This window comes from Orcinus orca, chromosome 7 (genome assembly GCF_937001465.1).
Source record: "Orcinus orca chromosome 7, mOrcOrc1.1, whole genome shotgun sequence".
Taxonomy (NCBI): Eukaryota; Metazoa; Chordata; class Mammalia; order Artiodactyla; family Delphinidae; genus Orcinus; species Orcinus orca.
In genome coordinates this window covers 8,026,976-8,051,379 of record NC_064565.1, presented here as the reverse complement: position 1 = coordinate 8,051,379, position 24,404 = coordinate 8,026,976, and the positions used below count along the sequence as shown (strand labels likewise).

Sequence of the window (24,404 nt, the reverse complement as noted above, 5' to 3'; positions counted from 1 at the left end):
ATCTCTATGTCTGTGAGTCTGTTTCTCTTTTTGTATATAGAAGTGGTGTTTAGAAGTGGCTGTGGGTAGGAAGATTTTAGGCAGCCTGTCTGATGGTGCTGTGCTCTTGCCCTGTTGGTTGTTTTGCCTGAGGCGTCCCAGCACTGGATCCTACAGACTGTAGGGTGTCACCACGTCTTGGTGGCAACCTCCAGGAAAGCTCAGGCCAATGAGTACTCCCTGATACCTCCACCACCAGTGTCCTTGTCCCCACAGTGAACCACAGCCAAAGCCCCACCTGCCCAGGAGACTCTCCAAGACCAGCAGGTAGGTCTGGTCCAGGCTTCTATGAAGTCACTGCTTTTTCCCTGGGTCCCAGTGAGCACGAGACCTTGTGTGTGGCCTCCAAGAATGGAGTTTCTGTTTCCCCCAGTCCTGTGGAGCTCCTGTCATCAAGCCCCACTTGCCTTCAAAGCCAAATTCTTTGGGGGATCCTCCTGCCAGTGCCAGGTCCCCAGGCTAGGGATCCTGACATGGAGCTCCAAACTCTCACTCCTGTGGGAGAGCCTCTGTGATATAATTATTTTCCAGTTTGTGGGTCGTCCACCTGGTGGGTGTGGGATTTGATTTTATCATGATTGCACCCCTCTACTGTCTTGTTGTGGCTTCTTTGTCTTTGGATATAGAGTATCTTCTTTGGTAGGTTCCAGTCTCTTTTGTCAACAGTTGTTCAGCAGTTAGTTGTGATTTTGGTGTTTTTGTGAGAGCAGTTGTGCTCAAGCCCTTCTACTCCACCATCTTGTCTCCAACCCTTCAGGACCTTCTCCAGCCTAGTACTGTTTTTTAATTACTCCTCTGAATTACATATTAAGTATTAATTTTCTTTGTGAATATTTTAAAAATTAATTTCAAATTTTATTTTAATTTGATAATCTGTCTTCTTCCTATTTCAGTTCACTGATTAACAACCAAATAATGCCAAATAATTGTGCCCATCATGTGATGCAAATGTATAGCTGTGCTGTCATTATTGATAATGAGACTTTATAAATTACTCTCTGCTAAAGACACTATACCTGGAACTATGTGTTCATTTGTGTCTCCATATAAATAAATATTCTCATATCTCTGAATTACTACAAAATGAATTAAAACCACTCTTTGTTATCCACAAAAAGACATTCATTAGATACTTTTTCTGCAAGATATAGTTTAACCCCTAAAATGCAGGGAAAGTCATTAAGTGGAAGACAAGGAATGTCATCTTCAGTAAAACAGGACAGCCCTAAAGCCATGTTCCCAGAGGATGCCACTTTCACACAAAGCTGGGTAAGTAGCCTAGGCTGAGCTTCAATGCAACGAAAGAGGGTGCTCACCTCCAGGGCCCTCTGTGTGTTTTTGCAAAAACCTCACCTTTCTCCCTTACCATAAGGTTTAAATTCTGGATATTTAAAACAGCATGTCAGGATGCCATGGAAGAATGGGAATAGTCTGACAAACTGCTCTTTCCCTTCAGCTTTCTATATGACTTGGTAGAGGTCCAGGACCCAAAGCCTGTCTTGGGTCACATCCCACTGTTTAGTCAGAGCATTCAGACCTAGGACTCTAAGGACAAGTTTAAAATGATGTAGAGTTAACTCAATTTGTGTCCAAAAAAGGCACCACACCTGGGGTTTTGCATTAAAACTAATGTGGGGACTTCCCTGGTGGTGCAGTGGTTAAGAATCTGCCTGCCAATGCAGGGGACACGAGTTTGATCCCTGATCCAGGAAGACCCCACATGCCACGAAGCAACTAAGCCTATGCACCACAACTACTGAGCCTGCGCTCTAGAGCCTGCGAGCCACAACTACTAAACCTGCGTGCTGCAATTACTGAAGCCCACATGCCTAGAGCCTTGCTCCACAAGAGAAGTCACGACAAGAAGCCCACACACCACAATGAAGAGTAGCCCCCACTCGCTGCAACTAGAGAAAGCCCATGCACAGCAACAAAGACCCAACACAGCCAAAAAAAAAAAAATGAAACCACATGATGCCAACCAGGGGAAGCTAAGCTATTGCAGCATTCATTAACATATTGTCATAAAAGGAAGAGACAAACAACAGAAATGGAAAGCAGAGTTCTAAAATCAGTCATAAATTACAGTAGCCATGCTCTCACTTGAACTATTTCTATACCTATTCTACTGAAAAATATCTTCTATAAGAAATTTTAAAGTTTTAGCCTTTACATTTATGTCTGTGATCCATGTTTGAGTTAACATTTTGATAAAGTGGGAGGTGTGGACTGAAGTTTATTTCTCCTGCATATGCATGTTCATTTGTTCCAGGACTATTTGTGAAAAAACTATCCTTTCTCCACTTAGTTGGCTTAATTTGCACCTTTGTCAAAAATCACTTTGTTAAAAGTCATGTATGTGAGGATTTATATCTGAACTCCCTACTTTGTTCCATTTATCTATCCACCTATCTTGATGCCAGTACCACACTGTCTTTGTTAGTGTGGCTTTATAATAAGTAGTGGAATTAGGTAGTACTAGCCCTCCCTATTTGTTTTGCACTTTAAGAGTTGTTTTTGACTATTCTGGATACTTTGAATTTCCATACAAATTTTAAAATCAGTTTACCAATTTCTAAAAAAAAACTTGTTCTGCTATGGTTTTGATAGGAATTGCATGAATCTACAGATCTATCTAGGGAGAACTGATACCTTAACGATATTGAGTCTTCTGATCCATGACCAAAATATATCTTCCCATTTATTTAGATCTTCTTTAATTACTTTCTGCAATATTTTGTTGTTTTCTTGCATATGTTTGGTCAGATTTACCCTATTTTATGTATTGATGCTATTGTAAATGGCATTTTTATTTCCATTTCCAGCTGTTTATTGCTAGAATATAGAAAACCATTACTTTTTCTATATTGATCTTGTACCCTTGTCAATTTTACTTATTATTTCCAGGAGCTTTTTTTTTTTTTTTGTAGATTCCTTCAGATTTTCTACCTGGACAATCATGTCATATGCAAATAAAGACTTAATTCTTCCCTTCTATTATGGATGCCTAGTATGTCTTTTCTTGACTTATTGTACCAGCTAGAGCCTCCAGTAAAATGTTGCATTTACGTGGTGAGAACAGACATCTTTGTCTTGTTTCTGATCTATGGAGGTATTCAGTTTTTCCCATTTAAGTATGATGCTAGCTGTAAGCTTTTCATAGATGCTCCTTATCAGGCTAAAGAAGCTCTGTTCTTTCCCTAGTTTATTGAGAGATTCTATCAGTAATGGATGTTGAATTTTGCCAAATTTTTTTCTGCATCTATTGAGATGATCATATGGATTTTCTCATTTCGTTTGCTAGCAAATTGCACTGGTTGATTTTTCAAATATAACACCAATCTTCCATTTCTAGGATAAATTCCATTTGATTGTGCTGTATTATACATTTTATATATTGTTAAATTGGATTAGCTAATTTTTTAAAATTTACAGCTATGTTCGTAAGAAATATTTGTCAATAGATTTCTTATCCTGGTTTTGTCTGGTTTAGGCATCAGGACCTTATAGAGTTAGTTGAGAAGTATTCTCTCCTCTTCAATTTGCTGTAAAGTTTGTGTAGAATTGGTGTTGTAGCATTATTTCTTCCTTAAACATTTGGTAGAATTCACCAAAGAAGCTATCTTAGCCTGAGTTTTTTGTTTGTTTTGTTTTGTACTTTCTGGGAAGGTTTTTAACTACAAATTCAATTTCTTTAATAGATATAGGGCTACTCAGGTTATCTAGTTCTTCTTGAGTGAGGTTTGGTAGAGTGCGTCTTTCAAGAAAATTGTCTATTTTATCTAAGTTGTCAAATTTATTGGCATAGAGTTGTCCACAACACTCCCTAACAATGTCTAATGTCTGTATGCTCTTTAGTGATGTAACATCTCTTTTCCTGATATTGGTAATTTATGTCTTCTCTCTTATTTTCTACAACAGTTTGGCCAGAAGTTTGTCAGAATTATTTAGCTTATCAAAGAACTAGCTTTTGCTTTCATTGATTTTCTCTACTGTTTTTCTGTTCTCCATGCTGGCCTGTATTTCTTTCTTCTGCTTACTTTTAGTTTAACTTGCTCTTCTTTATCTAGTTTCTTAAGATTGAAGCTGAGGTCACTGATTTGAGACATTTCTTCTTTTCTAATATTGGTATTTAATGGTATAAATTCCCCTCTGAATACTGTTTTAGAGCAGGTACCAGAAAACTACAATTGCAGGCTGGAATATAGACATGCACATTCATTTATGTGTTGTCTGTGGCTGCTTTCCTGTGACAGTGACAGAGTTGAGTGATTGCAACAGAGACCATAAGGCCCACATGCCTATAATACTAATTATATGGACTTTTAAGAAAAAGTTTGCTGACTCCTGCTTGAGAGGAATCCCACAAATTTTGTTTTCATAATTCAATCCAAAATACTTCACAATTTCACTTTTGTCTTTGACTCTTGGAATTTTTTCACACAGGTTTTTCAATTTTCTGTAGCTAAAAATAGCTATATTTAAATAGATCTTTAAAATACATTTTTTATAAATGTATTTATTTATTTTTGGCTGCTTTGGGTCTTCATGGCTGCACATGGGCTTTCTGTAGTTGTGGTGAGCAGGGGCTACTCTTCAATGCAGTGCATGGGTTTCTCATTGCAGTGGTTTCTCTTTGCTGCAGAGCACAGGCTCTAGTGCACAGGCTTCAGTAGTTGTGGCATGCGGGCTCAGTAGTTGTGCCTCATGGGCTCTAGAGTGCAGGCTCAGTATTTGTGGTGCACAGGCTTAGTTGCTCCACGGCATGTGGGATCTTCCTGGACCAGGGCTCAAACCCACGTCCCCCGCATTGGCAGGCAGATTCTTAACCACTGTGCCACCAGGGATGTCCAAAAAAAATAGCTATTTTAAAAATAATTATTTCTTATTATTTCCAAAATGAAATATCCAAGTCAAAGTGTAGCTCTTGAAAAAGTAAATGACCCATTATGCCTTTGGATGATACCTGTGGTATCATCAGTCTACAACATTATATAAGTTTCATGTGTACAATAATTATGGCATGGCCTAGTTTTCTTCATGTTTCTTGTGCTCTGACTTCATTGAACTTCCTGAATCTCTGGGTTTATATCTTTCATAAAATTTGAAATTTTAAACCATATTTTCTTCAAATGTCTTTTTCTGTTCCCCTCTCTCCTTCAGAGACAAGAACTACAGATATATTAGGCCACATGAAGTTTTCCCCTAGCTCACGAATGTTTTTCATTACTTTTCACTCAGTTTTACTTTGGACCTATGTCTTCAAGTTCACTAGTCTTTTCTTCTGTAATTCTTAATTTGCCTTTTTAATCCTAACAAGAGATTTTTATCTCATACATTATAGTTTTCATCTTTAGAAGTTTGATTTGGGCCTTTTTAAAAAATATCTTTCATGTTTCTGCTTAACTTAATGAACATCTGGAATACAGTTATAATAACAGTTTTAATGCCCTTGTCTGTTAATTCTAACACTTTTGTCTATTCTGGGTTAATTTCAAATGGTTTGTTCATATTCTCCTCGTGATAGATCAAATTTTCTTGCTTTTTTGCATGCCTGGTAATCTTTGATTGGATGTCAGATATTGTGAATTTTACCTTGTGTGCTGTTGGATTCCTAGATTCTTGAGGTTTGTTCTTGGATGCAGTTAAACTACTTAGAAACAATTTGATTATTTGGGGTCTTTAAGATTTATTAGGTGGAATCAGGGCAGTGTTCAGTCTAGAGCAAATTACTAACCAATATGAGGCAAGACCCTTCAGTGTACTCTATCCAATGCCTCATAAATTAAGAAGTTTACAGTCTTCCTGGCAGGAACAGACATTATTCCTAGCCCTGAGTGTATCAAGCACTCTTTCTTCTAATCTTTTTGAGTTGTTCTTCCCCAGGACACAGGGAGTTTCCCTCTCTCTCTCTGCAGCTCTTTCCTCTCTGGTTCTCTGTCTTGAAAATTTTACCTGCCTTGGTCTCTCCAGAGTCAGTTCTATCCCCTCAACTCCAGGAATCTGGTGGGATCCACATGGGTTCTCTCTCCCTGCCCTGCATCCTGGAAAGTCTCTCAATGCAGTGAGCTGGGGCAATCATAGACTCATTTTATTTGTTTCCCATTTCTCAGGGATCACTGCCCTTTTTTACCTGATATCCAGTATCTTGATTACCACTGTCTGATTTTGGTTTGTTCCTGGTTTTGTTTTTTGGATTTTGGTTTATTTTCTTTTTGGATGTCTCAAGCAAGAGGGTAAATACAGTCCCTGTTACTCCATCTTGGCCAGAGAAGAAGCCTTTTTTATCCATGTATATCCACATACACACATTCTGAGACTACATGCACCAAAATATTAAGAGAATTTACCTCTGGGTAGTGGTATTATAACAGTTTTTTATTTGTGGTGTGTGTGTGATTTACATTTTCTAAAATAAATGTATTATTGTAAAATAAAAATAATAAAACAATATTTTTCTCTGAAAATAGTGCTCTCCCATGTGTATGCAGCCTATCCTGTGTGAAAGGTGCCCCCAAGGAAGATCATGGGGCTCTACCACTTTCTGCTGTGCTCATGTGATATGATGGGGGTGCCTGCTGCTCAGCTCATGCAGCAAGACAGGTGACGTGTCACAGGTGGTTTTTCAGGGAAACCAGGGAGTATTAAAGTTGAAGTATTAAAGTATCTAAGTTATACCCTGAATCTCTAGAACATTAGCGGGCCCACAAAATGGCCATCAACACCTTAGAGCCATGATCTCTCAAAGGCTTAAATATTTTTATGAAAGACAGCCCATATACACAAACAAACTGACACACTTCACAGACACACAGGCATAAATATATCATCTATAATAAATGACACCAATTTGGAAGCATTTTTGCTGATACTTCAGAGAAGAGATATTGGGAAAATTCTAATGACCAAAGAATGACAAATGAAAATTAATTGTAATATTTAATTTTAACTCTAAGATACGTAAAATACCATTTTCATTCTCTTTAACACTTTGTTTTTATTTTAGTATATGAAGAAATTATATATTAATAGCAGCTTTCCAAAAATCCCTAAAGACCTTCATTTTCTAACACTATTTTTTAAAAAAATTCTTACATTCTTCATCAGTGAATTCATCCACCTCAGTTGAAAGGCAAGAGGGGACAGATCATTTTATTCTTAATATTAGTTTCAAGAAACCTCAGTTCCCATTAATATAACATACTATGACTAAATAGAAAATGTAATCATTTTCTTAAAATTTTATCAGAATAAGAATGAAATCAGGCAGAATCAGGGATGACCTTCAAGATGGTGGAGGAGTAAGACGTGGAGATCACGTTCCTCTCCACAAATACATCAAAAATACATCTACAAGTGGAACAACTCCTACGGAACACTTACTGAATGCTGGCAGGAGACCTCAGACTTCCCAAAAGGCAAGAAACTCCCCACGTACCGGGGTAGGGCAAAAGAAAAAGGAAAAAACAGAGACAAAAGAATAGGGACAGGATCTACACCTCTGGGAGGGAGCTGTGAAGGAGGAAAGGTTTCCACACACTAGGAAGCTCCTTCAATGGTGGAGACGGGGGTGGGCGAGGGGGAAGCTTCAGAGCCACAGAGGAGAGTGCAGCAACAGGGGTGCAGAGGGCAAAGTGGATAGATTCCCACACAAAGGATCTGTGTCAACAAGCACTCACCAGCCTGAGAGGCTTGCCTGCTCACCTGCCGGGGTGGGTGGAGGCTGGGAGCTGAGACTTGGGATTCGGAGGTCAGATCCCAGGGAGAGGACTGGGGTTGGCTGTGTGAACACAGTCTGAAGGGGGCTAGTGCACCACAGCTGCCAGGAGGGAGTCCAGGAAAAAGTCTGGAACTGCCTAAGAGGCAAGAGACCATTGTTTTGGGGTGCACAAGGAGAGGGGATTCAGAGCACCACCTAAACGAGTTCCAGAGTTGGGCACAAGCTGCAGCTATCAGCACAGACACCACAGACTGGCATGAAATGCTAAAGCTGATCCTGCAGCCACCAAGAAGCCTGTGTGCAAGCACAAGTCACTATCCACACTGCCCCTCCTGGGAGCCTATGCATTCTGTCACTGCCAGGGTCCTGTGATCCAGGGACAACTTCACTGGAAGAACACATGGCACGCCTCGGGCTGTTGAAACATCACACCGGCCTCTGCCACCACAGGATCACCCCGCATTCCATACCCCTATCTCCCCCTGGCAGAGTGAGCCAGAGCCCCCTAATCTGCTTCTACTTTAACACCGTCCTGTCTGGGTGGGGAACAGATGCCCTCAGGCAACCTACACATAGAGGTGGGGCCAAATCCAAAGCCCCAGCAGCTGTGTGAACAAAGAAAGGAAAGGGAATTTTCTCCCAGCAGCCACAGGAGCAGCAGATTAAATCTCCACAATCAACTTGATGTACCCTGCATCTCTGGAATACCTGAATAGACAACAAATCATCCCAAAATTGAAGCAATGGACTTTGGGAGCAAGTGTAGACTTGGGGTTTTCTTTCTGCATATAATTTGTTTCTGGTTTTATGTTTACCTTGGTTTACAATTTAAAGCTTATTATCATTGGCAGATTTGTTTATTGAATTTGTTGCTCTCTTCCTTTTATATATATTTTCCCCCTTTTTCTCTTTTTGTGAGTCTGTATGTACATGCTTCCTTGTGTGATTTTGTCTGTATAGCTTTGCTTTTACCATTTATCCTAGCATTCCATCTGTCCGTTTTTGTTTTTTGTTTTCGTAGTATAGTTTGTAATGTTTGTAATCATTGGTGGATTTGTTTATTGGTTTCATTGCCCTCTTCTTTTTTCTTTCTTTACTCTAATTATGTTTTCATTTTTAATAATCTGTTTATACTCTAATACCTTTTTTTCCTTTCTTTTTTTTTCTCGCCTTTCTTCTGAGCCATCTGGCTGACAGGGTCTTCGTGCTCTGGCTAGGTGTCAGGCCTGAGCCTCTGAGGTGAGAAAGCTGAGGTCAGGACATTGGTCCACCAGAGACCTCCCAGCCCCATGTAATTTCAAACGGCAAGAACTCTCCCAGAGATCTCCATCTCAATGCTAAGACCCAGGTCCACTCAACAACCAGCAAGCTACAGTGCTGGACACCACTTGCCAAACAACTAGTGAGACAGGAACACCACCCCACCCATTGGCAGAGGCTGCCTAAAATCATAATAAGTTCACAGACACCCCAAAACACACCACCAGATGCAGTCCTGCCCACCAGAAAGACACGATCCAGGCTCATCCACCTGAACACAGGCACCAGTCCCCTCAAGCAGGAAGCCTATACAACCCACTGAACCAATCTTACCCACTGGAGGCAGACATCAAAAACAACAGGAGCTACAAACCCACAACCTTCAAAAAGGAGACCCCAAACACAGTAAGTTAAGCAAAGTTAGAAGACAGAGAAATATGCAGCAGATAAAGGAGCAAGGTAAAAACAGCCCTGACGAAACAAATGAAGACGAAATAGGCAATCTACCTGAAAAGAATTCAGAGTAAGGACAGTAAAGATGATCCAAAATTTTGAAAATAGAATGGAGAAAATATAAGAAATGGTTAACAAGGACCTAGAAGAACTAAAGAGCAAACAAATAATGATGAACAACACAAAAAATAATATTAAAAATTCTCTAGAAGGAATCAATAGCAGAATAACTGACACAGAAGAATGGATAAGTGACCCGGAAGATAAAATAGTGGAAATAACTACTGCAGAGCAGAATAAAGAAAAAAGAATGAAAAAAAATTGAAGACAGTCAAAGAGACCTCTGGGACAACATTAAATGCACCAACATTCGGATTAGAGGGGTATCAGAAGAAGAAGAGAAAAAGAAAGGACCTGAGAAAATATTTCAAGGGAATATAGTTGAAAACTTCCCTAATATGGGAAAGGAAATAATCAAGTCCATGAAATGCAGAGCATCCAATACAGGATAAATCCAAGGAGAAACATGCCAAGACACATATTAATAAAACTATCAAAAATTAAATACAAATAAAATAATATTAAAAGCAGCAAGGGAAAAGCAAGAAATAACATGTAAGGGAATCCCCATAAGGTTAACAGCTGATTTCTCAGCAGAAATTCTGCAAGCCAGGAAGGAGTGGCAAGATATATTTAAAGTGATGAAAGGGAAAAACCTACAACCAAGATTACTCTACCCAGCAAGGATCTCATTCAGATTCGACATAGAAATTAAAAACTTTACAGATAAGCAATAGCTAAGAGAATTCAGCACCACCAAACCAGTTTTACAACAATGCTAAAGGAATTCCTCTAGGAAGGAAACACAAGAGAAGGAAAGGATCTACAATAACAAACCCCAAACAATTAAGAAAATGGTAATAGGAACATACATATTGATAATTACCTTAAAGGTAAATGGATTAAATGTTCCAACCAAAAGACATAGACTGGCTGAATGATACAAAAACAAGACCTAAATATATGCTGTCTACAAGAGACCCACTTCAGACCTAGGGACATATACAAACTGAAAGTGAAGGGATGTAAAACGATATTCCATGCAAATAAAAATCAAAAGAAAGTTGGAGTAGCAATTCTCATATCAGACAAAACAGACTCTACAATAAAGACTATTACAAGAGACAAAGAAGGAAACTACATAATGATCAAGGGACCAATCCAAGAAGATATAACAATTGTAAATATTTATGCACCCAACATAGGAGCACCACAATACATAAGGCAAATGCTAGCAGCCATAAAAGGGGAAATCGACAGTAACACAAAAATAATAAGGGACTTTAACACCCCACTTTCACCAAGGGACAGATCATCCAAAATGAAAATATATAAGGAAACACAAGCTTTAAATGACACATTAAACAAGATGGACTTAATTGATATTTGTAGGACATTCCATCCAAAAACAACAGAATACACTTTCTTCTCAAGTTCTCATGGAACATTCTCCAGGATAGATCATATCTTGGGTCACAAATCAAGCCTTGATAAATTTAAGAAAATTGAAATCATATCAAGGATCTTTTCTGATCACAACACTATGAGAATAGATATCAATTACAGGAAAAATCTGTAAAAAAAATACATGCACATGGAGACTAACCAATACACTACTTAACAACCAAAAGATCACTGAAGAAATCAAAGAGGAAATCAAAAAATGCCTAGAAACAATTGACAATAAAAACATGATGACCCAAAACCTATGGGATGTAGCAAAAGCAGTTCTAAGAGGGAAGTTTATAGCAATACAATCCTACCTTAAGAAACAGGAAACATCTCAAGTAAACAACCTCACCTTGCACCTAAAGCAATTAGAGAAAGAAGAACAAAAGAACCCCAAAGTTAGCAGAAGGAAAGAAATCATAAAGTTCAGATCAGAAAAAAATGAAAAAGAAATGAAGGAAACGATAGCAAAGAAAAATAAACCTCAAAGCTTGTTCTTTGAAAAGATAAACAAAATTGATAAATCATTAGCCAGACTCATCAAGAAATAAAGGAAGACTCAAATCAGCAGAATTAGAAATGAAAAAGGAGAAGTAACAACTGACACTGCAGAAATACAAAGTATCATGAGAGATTACTACAAGCAACTATATGCCAATAAAATGGACAACCTGAAGAAATGGACAAATTCTAAGAAAAGCACAACCTTCTGATACTGATCCAGGAAGAAATTGAAAAAATAAACAGACCAATCACAAGCACTGAAATTGAAACTGTGATTTAAAATCTTCCAACAAACAAAAGCCCAGGACCAGATGGCTTCACAGGCAAATTCTATCAAACATTTAGAGAAGAGCTAACACCTATCTTTCTCAAATTCTTGCAAAATATAGCAGAGGGAGGAACACTCCCAAACCCATTCTACGAGGCCAACATCACTCTGATATCAAAAACAGACAAAGATACCACAAGAAAAGAAAATGACAGGCCAATATCACTGATGAATATAGATGCAAAAATCCTCAACAGAATACTACTAAACAGAATCCAACAGCACATAAGAAGGATCATACACCATGATCAAGTGGGTTTTATCTCAGGAATGCAAGGATTCTTCAATATATGCAAATCAAACAATGTGATAAACAATATTAACAGATTGAAGGAGAAAAACGATATGATCATCTCATTAGATGCAGAAAAAGCTTTTGACAAAATTCAACACCCATTTATGATAAAAACCCTTCAGATAGTAGGCATACAGGGAACTTATATCATCATAATAAAGGCCATGCATGACAAACTCACAGCCAACATCATTCTCAGTGATGAAAAACTGAAAGTATTTCCTCTAAGATCAGGAACAAGACAAAGTTGCCCACTCTCACCACTATTATTCAACATAGTTTTGGAAGTTTTAATCACAGCAATCATAGAAGAAAAAGAAATAAAAGGAATCCAAATTGGAAAAGAAGAAGTAAAACTGCCACTCTTTGCAGATGACATGATACTATACATAGAGTATCCTAAAGATGCTACCAGAAAACTACTAGAGCTAATCAATGAATTTGGTAAAGTAGCAGGATACAAAATTAATGCACAGAAATCTCTTGCATTCCTATACACTAATGATGAAAAACCTGAAAGAGAAATTAAGGAAACACTCCCATTTACCATTGCAACAAAAAGAATAAAATACTTAGGAATAAACCTACCTAGGGAGACAAAAGATCTGTATGCAGAAAACTATAAGACACTGTTGAAACAAATTAAAGATGATACCAACAGATGGAGAGATATACCATGTTCCTGGATTGGAAGAATCAACATAGTGAAAATGACTATACTACTCAAAGCCATCTCCAGATCGAATGCAATCCCTATCAAACTACCAATGGCATTATTCACAGAACTAGCACAAAAATTTTCAGAATCTGTATGGAAACACAAAAGACCCCGAATAGCCAAAACAATCTTGAGTAAGAAAAACAGAGCTGGAGGAATTAGGCTTCCTGACTTCCAACTATACTACAAAGCTACAGTAATTAAGACAGTACGGTAATAAAAATTAAAAGCTTTTGCACAGCAAAGGAAACCATAAACAAGATGAAAAGACAACCCTCAGAATGGGAGAAAATATTTGCAAATGAAGCAACGGACAAAGGATTAATCTCCAAAATATACAAGTAGCTCATGCATCTCAATATCAAAAGAACAATTAACTGAATCCAAAAATGGGCAGAAGACCTAAATAGACATTTCTGCAATGAAGATATACAGATTGCCAACAAATATATGAAAGGATGCTCAACATCACTAATCACTAGAAAAATGCAAATCAGAACTAGAATGAGATATCACCTGACACCGGTCAGAATGGCCATCATCAAAAAATCTACAAACAATTAATGCTGGAGAGGGTGTGGAGAAAAGGGAACCCTCCTGCACTGTTGGTGGGAATGTAAATTGTTACAGCCACTATGTAGAACAGCATGGAGGTTCCTTAAAAAACTGAAAATAGGGCTTCCCTGGTGGCGCAGTTGTTGACAGTCCACCTGCCAATGCAGGGGACACGGGTTCGTGCCCCGGTCTGGGAAGATCCCACATACCACGGAGCGGCTGGGCTCGTGATCCATGACCGCTGAGCCTGCACGTCTGGAGCCTGTGCTACGCAACGGGAGAGGCCACAACAGTGAGAGGCCCGCGTACCGCAAAAAAAAAAAAAAAAAACTAAAAATAGAACTACCATATGACCCAGAAATCCCACTACTGGGCATATGCCCTGAGAAAACCATAATTCAAAAAGTGTCATGTACCACAATGTTGACTACAGCTCTATTTACAATAGCCAGGACATTGAAGCAACCTAAGTGTCCATCAACAGATGAATGGATAAAGAAGTTGTGGCACATATATACAATGGAATATTACCCAGCCATAAAAAGAAATGAAATTGAGTTATTTGTGGTGAGGTGTGTGTACCTAGAATCTGTCATATGGAGTGAAGTAAGTCATAAAGAGCAAAACAAATACCGTATACTAACACATATATATGGAATCTAAAAACAAAAAACAAAAAACCAGGTTCTGAAGAACCTGGGGAAGGACAGGAATAAAGATGCAGACGTAGAGAATGGACTTGAGGACACAGGGATGTGGAAGGATAAGCTGGGACAAAGTGAGGGAGTGGCATTGACATATATAAACTACCAAATTTAAAATAGATAGCTAGTGGGAAGCAGCTGCATAGCACAGGGAGATCAGCTCAGTGCTTTGTGTCCATCTAGAGGGGTGGGAGGGAGACGCAAAAGGGAGGAGATATGGGGATATATGTGTATGCATAGCTGATTCACTTTGTTATACAGCAGAAACTAACACACCATTGTAATGCAATTATACTCCAATAAAGATGTTTAAAAAAAAGAATGAAATCAATTCAGACCACTTAACTCTAAATTAGCAGATCAGTCACCTAACTTCCCACTCTCAAGATGACCAAAAGCACTTCATATGAAGAAGTGACATCCATTTAGGGTAAAATTTTATTAAGTGTGCAGTTAAGCTGCACACTTATATTTATTGGAAGCAACCCTGTTATACTGATACATACCATTTTCCTCAACTCCTCGTTGGAAACAATAATGACATTTGGTGGGTCCCCAATGGCAGTGGCAGCTCCTCCAATGTTTGTGAAGATAACTTCTGCAATCAGGACTTGTCTTGGATCGAGATTGAGCACCTCACACAATCTGTCATGAATGGAGGAAAATGAAAACAGTCCCACTATTCACATTGTGAATTGCCCATGTGAGACTTAATTTTTTTCAAAGCATTTGCTTGTACAAGGGAGGCATGTGTGTGCATGTGCTTGTGCACATGTGCACACACACTCACACACCTGTGAGAAGGGCAATGTTGAGGGGTAAAAAACGACAACAGTGCTACAGAGCTACTGGATAAATTTGACTCTCAGCATTAGATTTCTCTGAAAATTAACATAAAACCCACCTGAACCATCCATGTGAAAATATACTCCTGCCTCGCCCCCACAGGTCTGGAGGAAGCACTCAGGGTGCAGGACCCTGTGCAGGGAAGGCCCTGGCACAGATGAATGCATCTTTTTCACCAGACCCCTCTGAATAGGATGAGGCTAGAGCATAAAGCACCACCACCCAGTGTCTCACACCATGCCTGCCAACCTAGCTCCATACCCACCTTACACTTTTCAAATGCTGAGGCCCTAAGCTTAATATTAACAAGGAGCACACACTCTCCACCTTGGCTACACACTAGATTTGTCTGGAAATCTTGACAGTCTTGCTGCCCAGCTCACAACAGATCAATCCCTGGGCCTGGGCCTGGGCAGCAGCGTTTAGAACTCTGCAAGTAGGTCCACTGAGCCCACAGTTGAGAAAAGGCTACTCTAAAGAAAGTTTAGGAAATACCTCATGGTATTTCCTCCTCCACCTGCCCATCACATTGCCCACTTCCTTACAGAAGCCAGGCCTGGGTGTGGAAGTTGGCAGTGAAGGGTGTCCCTACTGCATTCAAGGGTCCTTTTTTTTTTTTGGCCACTCCGCGGCATGCAGGATCTTAGTTCCTTGACCAAGGATTGAACCCATGCCCCCTGCAGTGGAAGCGTGGAGTCTGGGAAGTCCCTCAAGGGTCCTTTCTACCACCTCCCAGCTCAGATAACAGCCAGCAGCTCTTCTGAGGGAGACTGGCCTACAGAACCGTGTGGAAGCTGAGAAGGGAGCAGTGTCCAGGGACCAGGGACAGGGATGAATCCAAAAAAGAGGAACAGACCCCAATCAGCAGCAGAAGCTGTCAGCTTAGGATGCCCCGGCTCTGCTTCTAGCAAGAAAAGGATTAGTGCATGCTAACCAGCAATGCCAGATCTGGCTGTTTAACTGTAAAGACTAGCGCTACCCAATCCAGACAAAGGCAGAAGAAATGTGATTAAGTTTATAGAGTCATGAAGAATATGGTAGTATAAACAGTGAATCTGAGCACCCCAACATTTCAATCTTGAAAGATGTAATTTTTAGACTAATAAATGGAATTGCTATTCTCACATAAAATTACAAAGCCAGGGCTTCCCTGGTGGCGCAGTGGTTGAGAGTCTGCCTGCCGATGCAGGGGACGTGGGTTCGTGCCCTGGTCCAAGAAGATCCCACAGGCCATGGAGCGGCTGGGCCCATGAGCCATGGCCGCTGAGCCTGCGCGTCTGGAGCCTGGGCTCCGCAACGGGAGAGGCCACAACAGTGAGAGGCCCGCGTACCAAAAAAAAAAAAAAAATTACAAAGCCAGTTCCTAGAACACTAAGGATATAAACAAATCCCAGCAAGGCTGAGACAACCCTCAGCTGCCCAGGTTATACAGGGATGCTGAGAACGTGTGTGCCATCATCAGAGAGTGCAGTGACATGCTGGAATCTGGCACATTGTGAGATGATTTTCAAACCAGTGTCAGCAGCAGAGTTGCCCTGGTTGAAGTGGGGTGGGTGTGAACTGCCTCTTGCCCCCTGAGGTGTCCTAGGGGCAGGGTTGGTTTTAGCATGTGCTACCGTTTACAATGCCCTCCATCCCGCATTTACCCTCAGAAGAACCCTTAGGTACTGGGAGGTGCTATGCTCCCTGTGCAGGCACGCTGAGTCCAGCGTCCCTCCCCCTCAAATCTATATTTGCACATGGGTCATGACAATGTAGTCAAGCTTGCAGAAGCCTGAGCAACGGACTGACTTGTGACACTGCAGGCCAATCCGTGGGGTGCTGCCCGCCGTCTGCTCCTCTCTAACCTTCATTCTCCTCTCCCCACCCCACACTCCAACTCCCTCCTCCTCTGAGGGTCACTACTCTTCCAACAACAAAGGTATTGCCCAGAATTAGTCCTGAGCTCTGGAAGTAGCCCCTCGCTGGTGACATTGAACTTGCTGTGTCTCATGCCTCAAGTGCAGCAGAATCTCTTATCTGGCAGAATCCTCAGAACACTAGTTTGGGTTAATCTCTTTGATGGTACAACTCAGATCAGTGCAGCTGAAGTGACTTGTCTAAAGGTCCTCACTACCTAGCTTCCCAGAAACCACCAGCCATACCTGTGTCCCCTCAGTCTCCCGAGGAGCAGCCAGCACCAGCACATGATGGGTCTAAGCAGGGGAAGACCATGATATGCTGGGAACCATCTTTAAAATAAGGAACATAAAGTCTAGATACAAGTGTACATCCATGACCTTGGAAGGGGCTGCACAATGACAGGCTGCAGCCCAAGCCCCAGGAGGCTCCAGGTGATCAGCCTGTGCTGCTCAGTGAATGTCAAACAAAGGAAGTGGATGGAATTAAAAGGAGCAAAATAGAATCAAACCGAATTTCTCTTTCCCAAAGTTGCCTTTCAAGGCCTTGCCAGGTCCAATCCTTCCACGAGGAGCCTGCCAGAGCAGGACAGCAGCCCCACCTCCCACTCTCTGGCTGAGTGCCCCACGGAGCCCATGGACCAGAACTCCTGGCCCCTGATGGTCTGTCCCACAGTACACAAAGGCCCATGTGTGCTGACTTCTGCAGCATTTCTGCAACCACCACTGCCACTGTCACAGCCGTGCACACAGAGCCACAGTCCCAGTGGGTGTGCAGGCCGGACCCAAGCACACGGGTGAAGGGCAAGGTCAGCAGCCAGCGTGCGCTGCTGTGAGCCTGGCCTGTTGCCCACACGGTGCCACTTTGCCTACCTTATGGTCACGGGAGTGAAGAGGAGCGCTGTGGTGACGTTGTCCAGGAAGGCAGAAAGGACGGCGACAATGAGACACAACATGATGATCATGGCCCACACTCTTCCCCGGGACAGTTTGTATGCCTGCAGCGCAATAAAGAACAAGCCAGGATCAGCAGGGTCAAAGAACAGATGTAACGTTTCATTAGGGTCTCTAAAACTAAGGTCTAAATAAACATTGCATGGAGGATTAAAACTTAGACCCACAAACTCCTAAATATGCTGAGATGAGGCAGTAATGGCTGGACCTGGACGTTCTAAATCCACCCTGGCCTATGTTCCTTCCCTCAGATTCTCCTTCTCGGTGCCCTGTGGTGGTCATTCTGTCACAAGGTGACGGCCTGTCACCCCTGCATCCCCTAGTCTTTTACACACTCCTTTTGGTTGCACAGCTTGGGCTGTGAATTTGGGATCCACCTGACCCTAGAGTCTGCTGATCTTTGGGGATCTAGGGATTACCTTCAGTACCAAGGTGTTGTGAGGAAGAGGCCAGATAGTACCTGGGAGGTGCAAGGTGGTGCACAAAGATGGCAAAAATCACAGAATTGTTCTATCATTCAAGGTTTGGAAAGGACTTTGTAAAGTAAATATTTTTTTGAAAGAAATTTTCAGTTTCAAATTTTAAAAAGTCAAGCCCAGCACTAGTCTTTCGTTAGCAGAGCACGACAAGATGTCTTCCTGCCAACTCTGAGTAATAGGACCAATACAAATTCTTTCTTTGTTTGTTTTTTTAACATATTTATTGGAGTATAATTGTTTTAAAAGGTTGTGTTAGTTTCTGCTGTATAATGAAGTGAATCACCTATATGTATACATATATCCCCATATCCCCTTCCTCTTTTTTTTTTTTTTTTTCCGGTACGCGGGCCTCTCACTGTTGTGGCCTCTACCATTGCGGAGCACAGACTAGGGACGCGCAGGCTCAGTGGCCATGGTTCACAGGCCCAGCTGCTCCGCGGCATGTGGGATCTTCCTGGACCGGGACACGAACCCGCGTCCCCTGCATTGGCAGGCGGACTCTTAACCACTGCACCACCAGGGAAGCGCTCCGCTTCCTCTTGCGTCTCCCTACCACACTCCCTATCCCGTCTCTCTAGGTGGTCGCAAAGCACCAACCTGATTTCCCTGTGCTATGCAGCTTCTTCCCCCTAGCTATCTATTTTATATTTGGTAGTGTATATATGTTAATGCTACTCTCTCACTTCATCCCAGCTTACCCATCCCTGACCTGTGTTCTCAAGTCCATTCTCTACATCTGCATCTTTATTTCTGTCCTGCCCCTAGGTTCTTCAGAATGATTTTTGTTTTGAATTCTATATATATGTGTTAGCATACAATATTTGCTTTTCTCTTTCTGACTTGCTTCACTCTGTATGACAGATTCTAGGTCCATCCACCTCACTACAAATAATTCAATTTCATTTCTTTTTATGGTTGAGTAATATTCCATTGTATATATGTGACACATCTTCTTTATCCATTCATCTGTCAATGGACACTTAGGTTGCTTCCATGTCCTGGCTATTGTAAATAGTGCTACAATGAACATTGTGGTACATGACTCTTTGAATTATGGTTTTCTCAGGGTATATGCCCAGTAGTGGGATTGCAGTGTCATTTGGTAGTTCTATTTTTAGTTTTTTAAGGAACCTCCATACTGTTCTCCATAATGGCATTCCCACCAACAGTGCAAGAGGGTTCCCTTTTCTCCACACCCTCTCCAGCATTTATTGTTTGTAGATTTTTTGATGATGGCCATTCTGACCGGTGTCACATAATAACTCATTGCAGTTTTGATTCACATGTCTCTAATGATTAGTGATGTTGAGCATCCTTTCATGTGTTTGTTGGCAATCTGTATATCTTTTTTGGAGAAATATTTATTTAGGTTTTCTGCCCATTTTTAGATTGGGTTGTTTGTTTTATTGATATTGAGCTGCATGAGCTGCTTGTATAGTTTGGAGATTAATCCTTTGTCCATTGCTTCATTTGAAAATATTTTCTCCCATTCTGAGCATTGTCTTTCCATCTTGTTTATGGTTCCTTTGCAGTACCAAAGCTTTTAAATTTCATTAGGTCCCATTTGTTTATTTTATTTCCATTTCTCTAGGAAGTGGGTCAAAAAGAATCTTACTGTGATTTATGTCATAGAGTGTTCTGCCTATGAGTTTCCTCTAAGAGTTTTATAGTGTCTGGCCTTATATTTAGGTCTTTAATCTATTTTGAGTTTATTTTTGTGTATGGTGTTAGGAAGTGTTCTAATTTCATTCTTTTACATGTAGCTGTCCAGTTTTCCCAGCACCACTTTTTGAAGACGCTGTCTTTTCTCCATTGTATATTCTTGCCTCCTTTATCAAAGATACGGTGACCATATGTGTGTGGGTTTATCTCTGGGCTTTCTATCTTGTTCCATTGATCTATATTTCTGTTTTTGTGCCAGTACCATACTGTCTTGATTAATGTAGCTTTGTAGTTTAGTCTGAAGTCCGGGAGCCTGATTCCTCCAGCTCCGTTTTTCTTTCTCAATATTGCTTTGGCTATTCGGGGTCTTTTGTGTTTCCATACATATGCCGAAATTTCATGTTCTAGTCCTGTGAAAAATGCCATTGGTAGTTTGATAGGGATACATTGAATCTATAGATTGCTTTGGGTAGTATAGTCATCTTCACAATGTTGATTCTTCCAATCCAAGAACATGCTATATCTCTCCATATGTTTGTATCATCTTTAATTTCTTTCATCAGTGTCTTATACTTTTCTGCATACAGGTCTTTTGTCTCCTTAGGTAGGTTTATTCCTAGGTATTTTACTTTTTTGTTGTAATGGTAAATGGGAGTGTTTCCTTAATTTCTTTCAGGTTTTTCATCATTAGTGCATCGGAATGCAAGAGATTTCTGTGCATTAATTTTTTATACTGCTACTTTACCAAATTCATTGATTAGCTCTAGTAGTTTTCTGGTAGCATCTTTAGGATTCTTTATGTATAGTATTATGTCATCTGCAAACAGTGACAGTTTTACTTCTTCTTTTCCAATTTCTCTGATTGCTGTGGCTAAAACTTCCAAAACTATGTTGAATAATAGTGTTGAGAGTGGGCGACCTTGTCTTTTTACTGATCTTAGAGGACGGTTTCAGTTTTTCACCATTGAGAACAATGTTGGCTCTGGGTTTGTCATATATGGCCTTTATCACGTTGAGGTGGGTTTGCTCTATGCCCACATTCTGGAGGGATTTTATCATAAATGGGTGTTGAATTTTGTCAAAATCTTTTTCTGCATCTATTGAGATGAGCATATGGTTTTTTCCTTCAATCTGTTAATATGGTTTATCACATTGATTGATTTGCATATATTGAAGAATCCTTGCATTCTTGCGATAAACCCCACTTGGTCATTGTGTATGATCCTTTTAATGTGTCATTGGATTCTGTTTGCTTGTATTTTGTTCAGGATTTTTGCGTCTATGTTCATCAGTGATATTTGCCTGTGGTTTTCTTTTTTTGTAACATCTTTGTCTGGTTTTGGTATCAGGGTGCTTGTGGCCTCATAGAATGAGTTTGGGAGTGTTCCTCCCTCTGCTATACTTTGGAAGAGTTTGAGAAGGATAGGTGTTAGCTCTTCTCTAAATGTTTCATAGAATTTGCCTGTGAAGCCATCTGGTCCTGGGCTTTAGTTTGTTGGAAAATTTTTAATCACAGTTTCAATTTCAGTACTTGTGATTTGTCTGTTTCTATTTTCTATTTCTTCCTGGTTCAGTCATGTAAGGTTGTGCTTTTCTAAGAATTTGTCCATTTCTTCCAGATTGTCCATTTTTTTGGCATATAGTTCTTGTAGTAGTCCCTCATTATCCTTTTTATTTCTTGCAGTGTCAGTTGTTACTTCTTTTCATTTCTTAATCTGTTGATTGGAGTCTTCTCCCTCTTTTTCTTGATGAGTCTGGCTAATGGTTTATCAATTTTGTTTATCTTCTCAAGGAACCAGCTTTTAGTTTTATTGATCTTTGCTATTGTTTCTTTCATTTCTTTTTCATTTATTTCTGATCTGATCTTTATGATTTCTTTCCTTCTGCTAACTTAGGGGTGTTTTTCATTCTTCTTTCTCTACTTGCTTTAGGTGTAACGTGAAGTTGTTTGAGATGTTTTTTGTTTCTTGAGGTAAGATTGTATTGCTATAAACTTCCTTCTTAGAACTGCTTTTGCAGCATCCCATAGGTTTTGGGTCGTCATGTTTTCATTGTCATTTGTTTCTAGGTATTTTTTGATTTCCTCTTTGATTTCTTCAGTGATCTATTTGTTATTTAGTAGTGTATTGTTTAGCCTGCATGTGTTTGTATCTTTTACAGTTTTTTTTTCTGTAATTGGTATCTAGTCTTATAGCGTTATGGTCAGTAAAGACACGAGACAATTTCAATTTTCTTAAATTTACCACAGCTTGATTTGTGACCCAAGATATGATCTATTCTGGAGAATGTTCCATAAGCACTTGAGAAGAATGTGTATTCTGTTGTTTTTGGATGTAATGTCCTATAAATATCAATTAGGTCCATCTTGTTTAGTGTATCATTTAAAGCTTGTGTTTCCTTACTTATTTTCATTTTGGATGATATGTCCATTGGTGAAAGTGGGGTGTTAAATTCCCCTCCTATGATTGCGTTACTGTCGACTTCCCCTATTATGGCTGTTAGCATTTACCTTATGTATTAAGGTGCTCCAATGTTAGGTGCATAAATACTTACAATTGTTATATCTTTTTCTTTGTATTGATCCCTTGGTCTTTATGTAGTGTCTTTGTCTCTTTTAATAGTCTTTATTTTAAAGTCTATTTCATTTGATATGAATATTGCTACTCCAGTTCCCTTTTGATTTGCATTTGCATGGAATATGTTTTTCCATCCCCTCACTTTCAGTCTGTATGTGTCCCTAGGTCTGAAGTGGGTCTCTTGTAGACAGCATATATATGGGCCTTGTTTTTATATCCATTCAGGCAGCTTATGTCTTTTGGTTAGAACATTTAATCCATTTACCTTTAAGGTAATTATCAATATGTTTGTTGCTATTACCATTTTCTTAATTGTTTTGGGGTTGTTATTGTAGGTCTTTTCCTTCTCTTTTGTTTCCTGCTTAGAGAAGTTCCTTTAGCGTTTGTTTTAAAGCTGGTTTCGTGGTGCTGAGTTTCTTTACTTTTGCTTGTCTGTAAAGGTTTTCATTTCTCCATCAAATCTGAATGAGATCCTTGCTGGGTAGAGTAATCTTGTTTGTAGGTTTTTCTCTTTCATCACTTCAAGTATGTCCTGCCACTCCCTTCTGGCTTGCAGTTTCTGCTGAAAGATCAGCTGTTCACCTTATGGGGAGTCCCTTGTATATTATGTGTTTCTTTTCCCTTGCTGCTTATAATATTTTTTTTCTATTTAATTTTTGATAGTTTGATTAATATCTGTCTTGACATGTTTCTCCTTGGACTGATCCTCTCTGAGCTTCCTGGACTTGACTGACTATTTCCTTTCCCATGGTAGGGAAGTTTTCAACTATAATCTCTCAAATATTTTCTCAGACCCTTTCTTTTTCTCTTCTCCTTCTGGGACCCCTATAATTTGAACGCTGGTGGGTTTAATGTTGTCCCAGAAATCTCTGAGACTGTCCTCAATTCTTTTCATTCTTTTTTCTTTATTCTGCTCTGTGGTAGTTAGTTCCACTATTTTATCTTCCAGGTCACTTATCCATTCTTCTGCCTCAATTATTCTGCTATTGATTCCTTCCAGAGAATTTGTAATATCATGTTTTGTGTTGTCCATCAATGCTTGTTTGCTCTTTACTTCTTCTAGGTCCTTGTTAAACATTTCTTGTATTTTCTCCATTCTATTTCCGATATTTTGGATCATCTTTACTATCATTACTCTGAATTCTTTTTCAGGTAGACTGCCTATTTCCTCTTCATTTGTTTGGTCTGGTGGGTTTTTACCTTGCTCCTTCATCTGCTGCTTATTTCTCTGTCTTCTCATTTTGTTTAACTTACTGTGTTTGGGGTCTCCTTTTTGCAGTTTGCAGGTTCATAGTTCCTATTGCTTTTAGTTTCTGCCTCCAGTTGGTGAGGCTGGTTCAATGACTTGTGTAGGCTTCCTGGTGGAGGGGACTGGTGCTTGTGTTTTTGTGGGTGGGGTGGATCTTGTCTCTCTTGTGGTCAGGGCTGCTTCTGGTGGTCTGTTTTGGGTTGTCTGTGAACTTAGTGTGATTTTAGGCATCCCCTCTGCTAATGTGTGGTGTTGTGTTCCTGTCTTGCCAGTTGTTTGGCATGGGGTGTCCAGCACTGGAGATTGCTGGCTGTTCGTGGAGCTGGGTCTTCACATTGAGATGGAGACTTCTGAAAGAGCTCTCGCCATTTGATATTATGTGTGGCTGGGAGGTCTCTGGTGGTCCAATGTCCTGAACTTGGCACTCCCACCTCAGAGGCTCAGGACTGACACCGGGCCGGAGCACCAAGACCCTGTCACCCACATGGCTAGGTCAAGTGAAAGAGGCCCTAAACCATCAAAAGCTATATCCAATATCTAGCTGGGAGATCTGAGCGGCATGGCCATGGGCTCGTCTGTGGTATAGCTGCTGGGCACAGGCCGGGTTTTCAGCCAGGACCAGTACAAATTCTGCCAGTCAGAACTTGCTGGTGGA

The 24,404-nt window shown here is 40.2% G+C and overlaps 1 protein-coding gene across 5 annotated transcripts in view; it reads right to left on the bottom strand.

Moving 5' to 3' along the window:
- The window catches only part of OCA2 (OCA2 melanosomal transmembrane protein), a 258,159-nt gene that overhangs the window by 139,512 nt on the left and 94,243 nt on the right, over positions 1-24,404 (bottom strand). For all 5 annotated transcript variants that reach the window (XM_033400198.2, XM_004276885.4, XM_049712577.1 and 2 more), the window contains exons 13-14: positions 17,703-17,827; positions 14,592-14,730 (exon numbers count right to left, since the gene is read on the bottom strand). In XM_033400198.2, the coding sequence (XP_033256089.1) occupies positions 14,592-14,730; positions 17,703-17,827 (264 nt within the window). The remainder of the gene's footprint in view (positions 1-14,591; positions 14,731-17,702; positions 17,828-24,404) is intronic.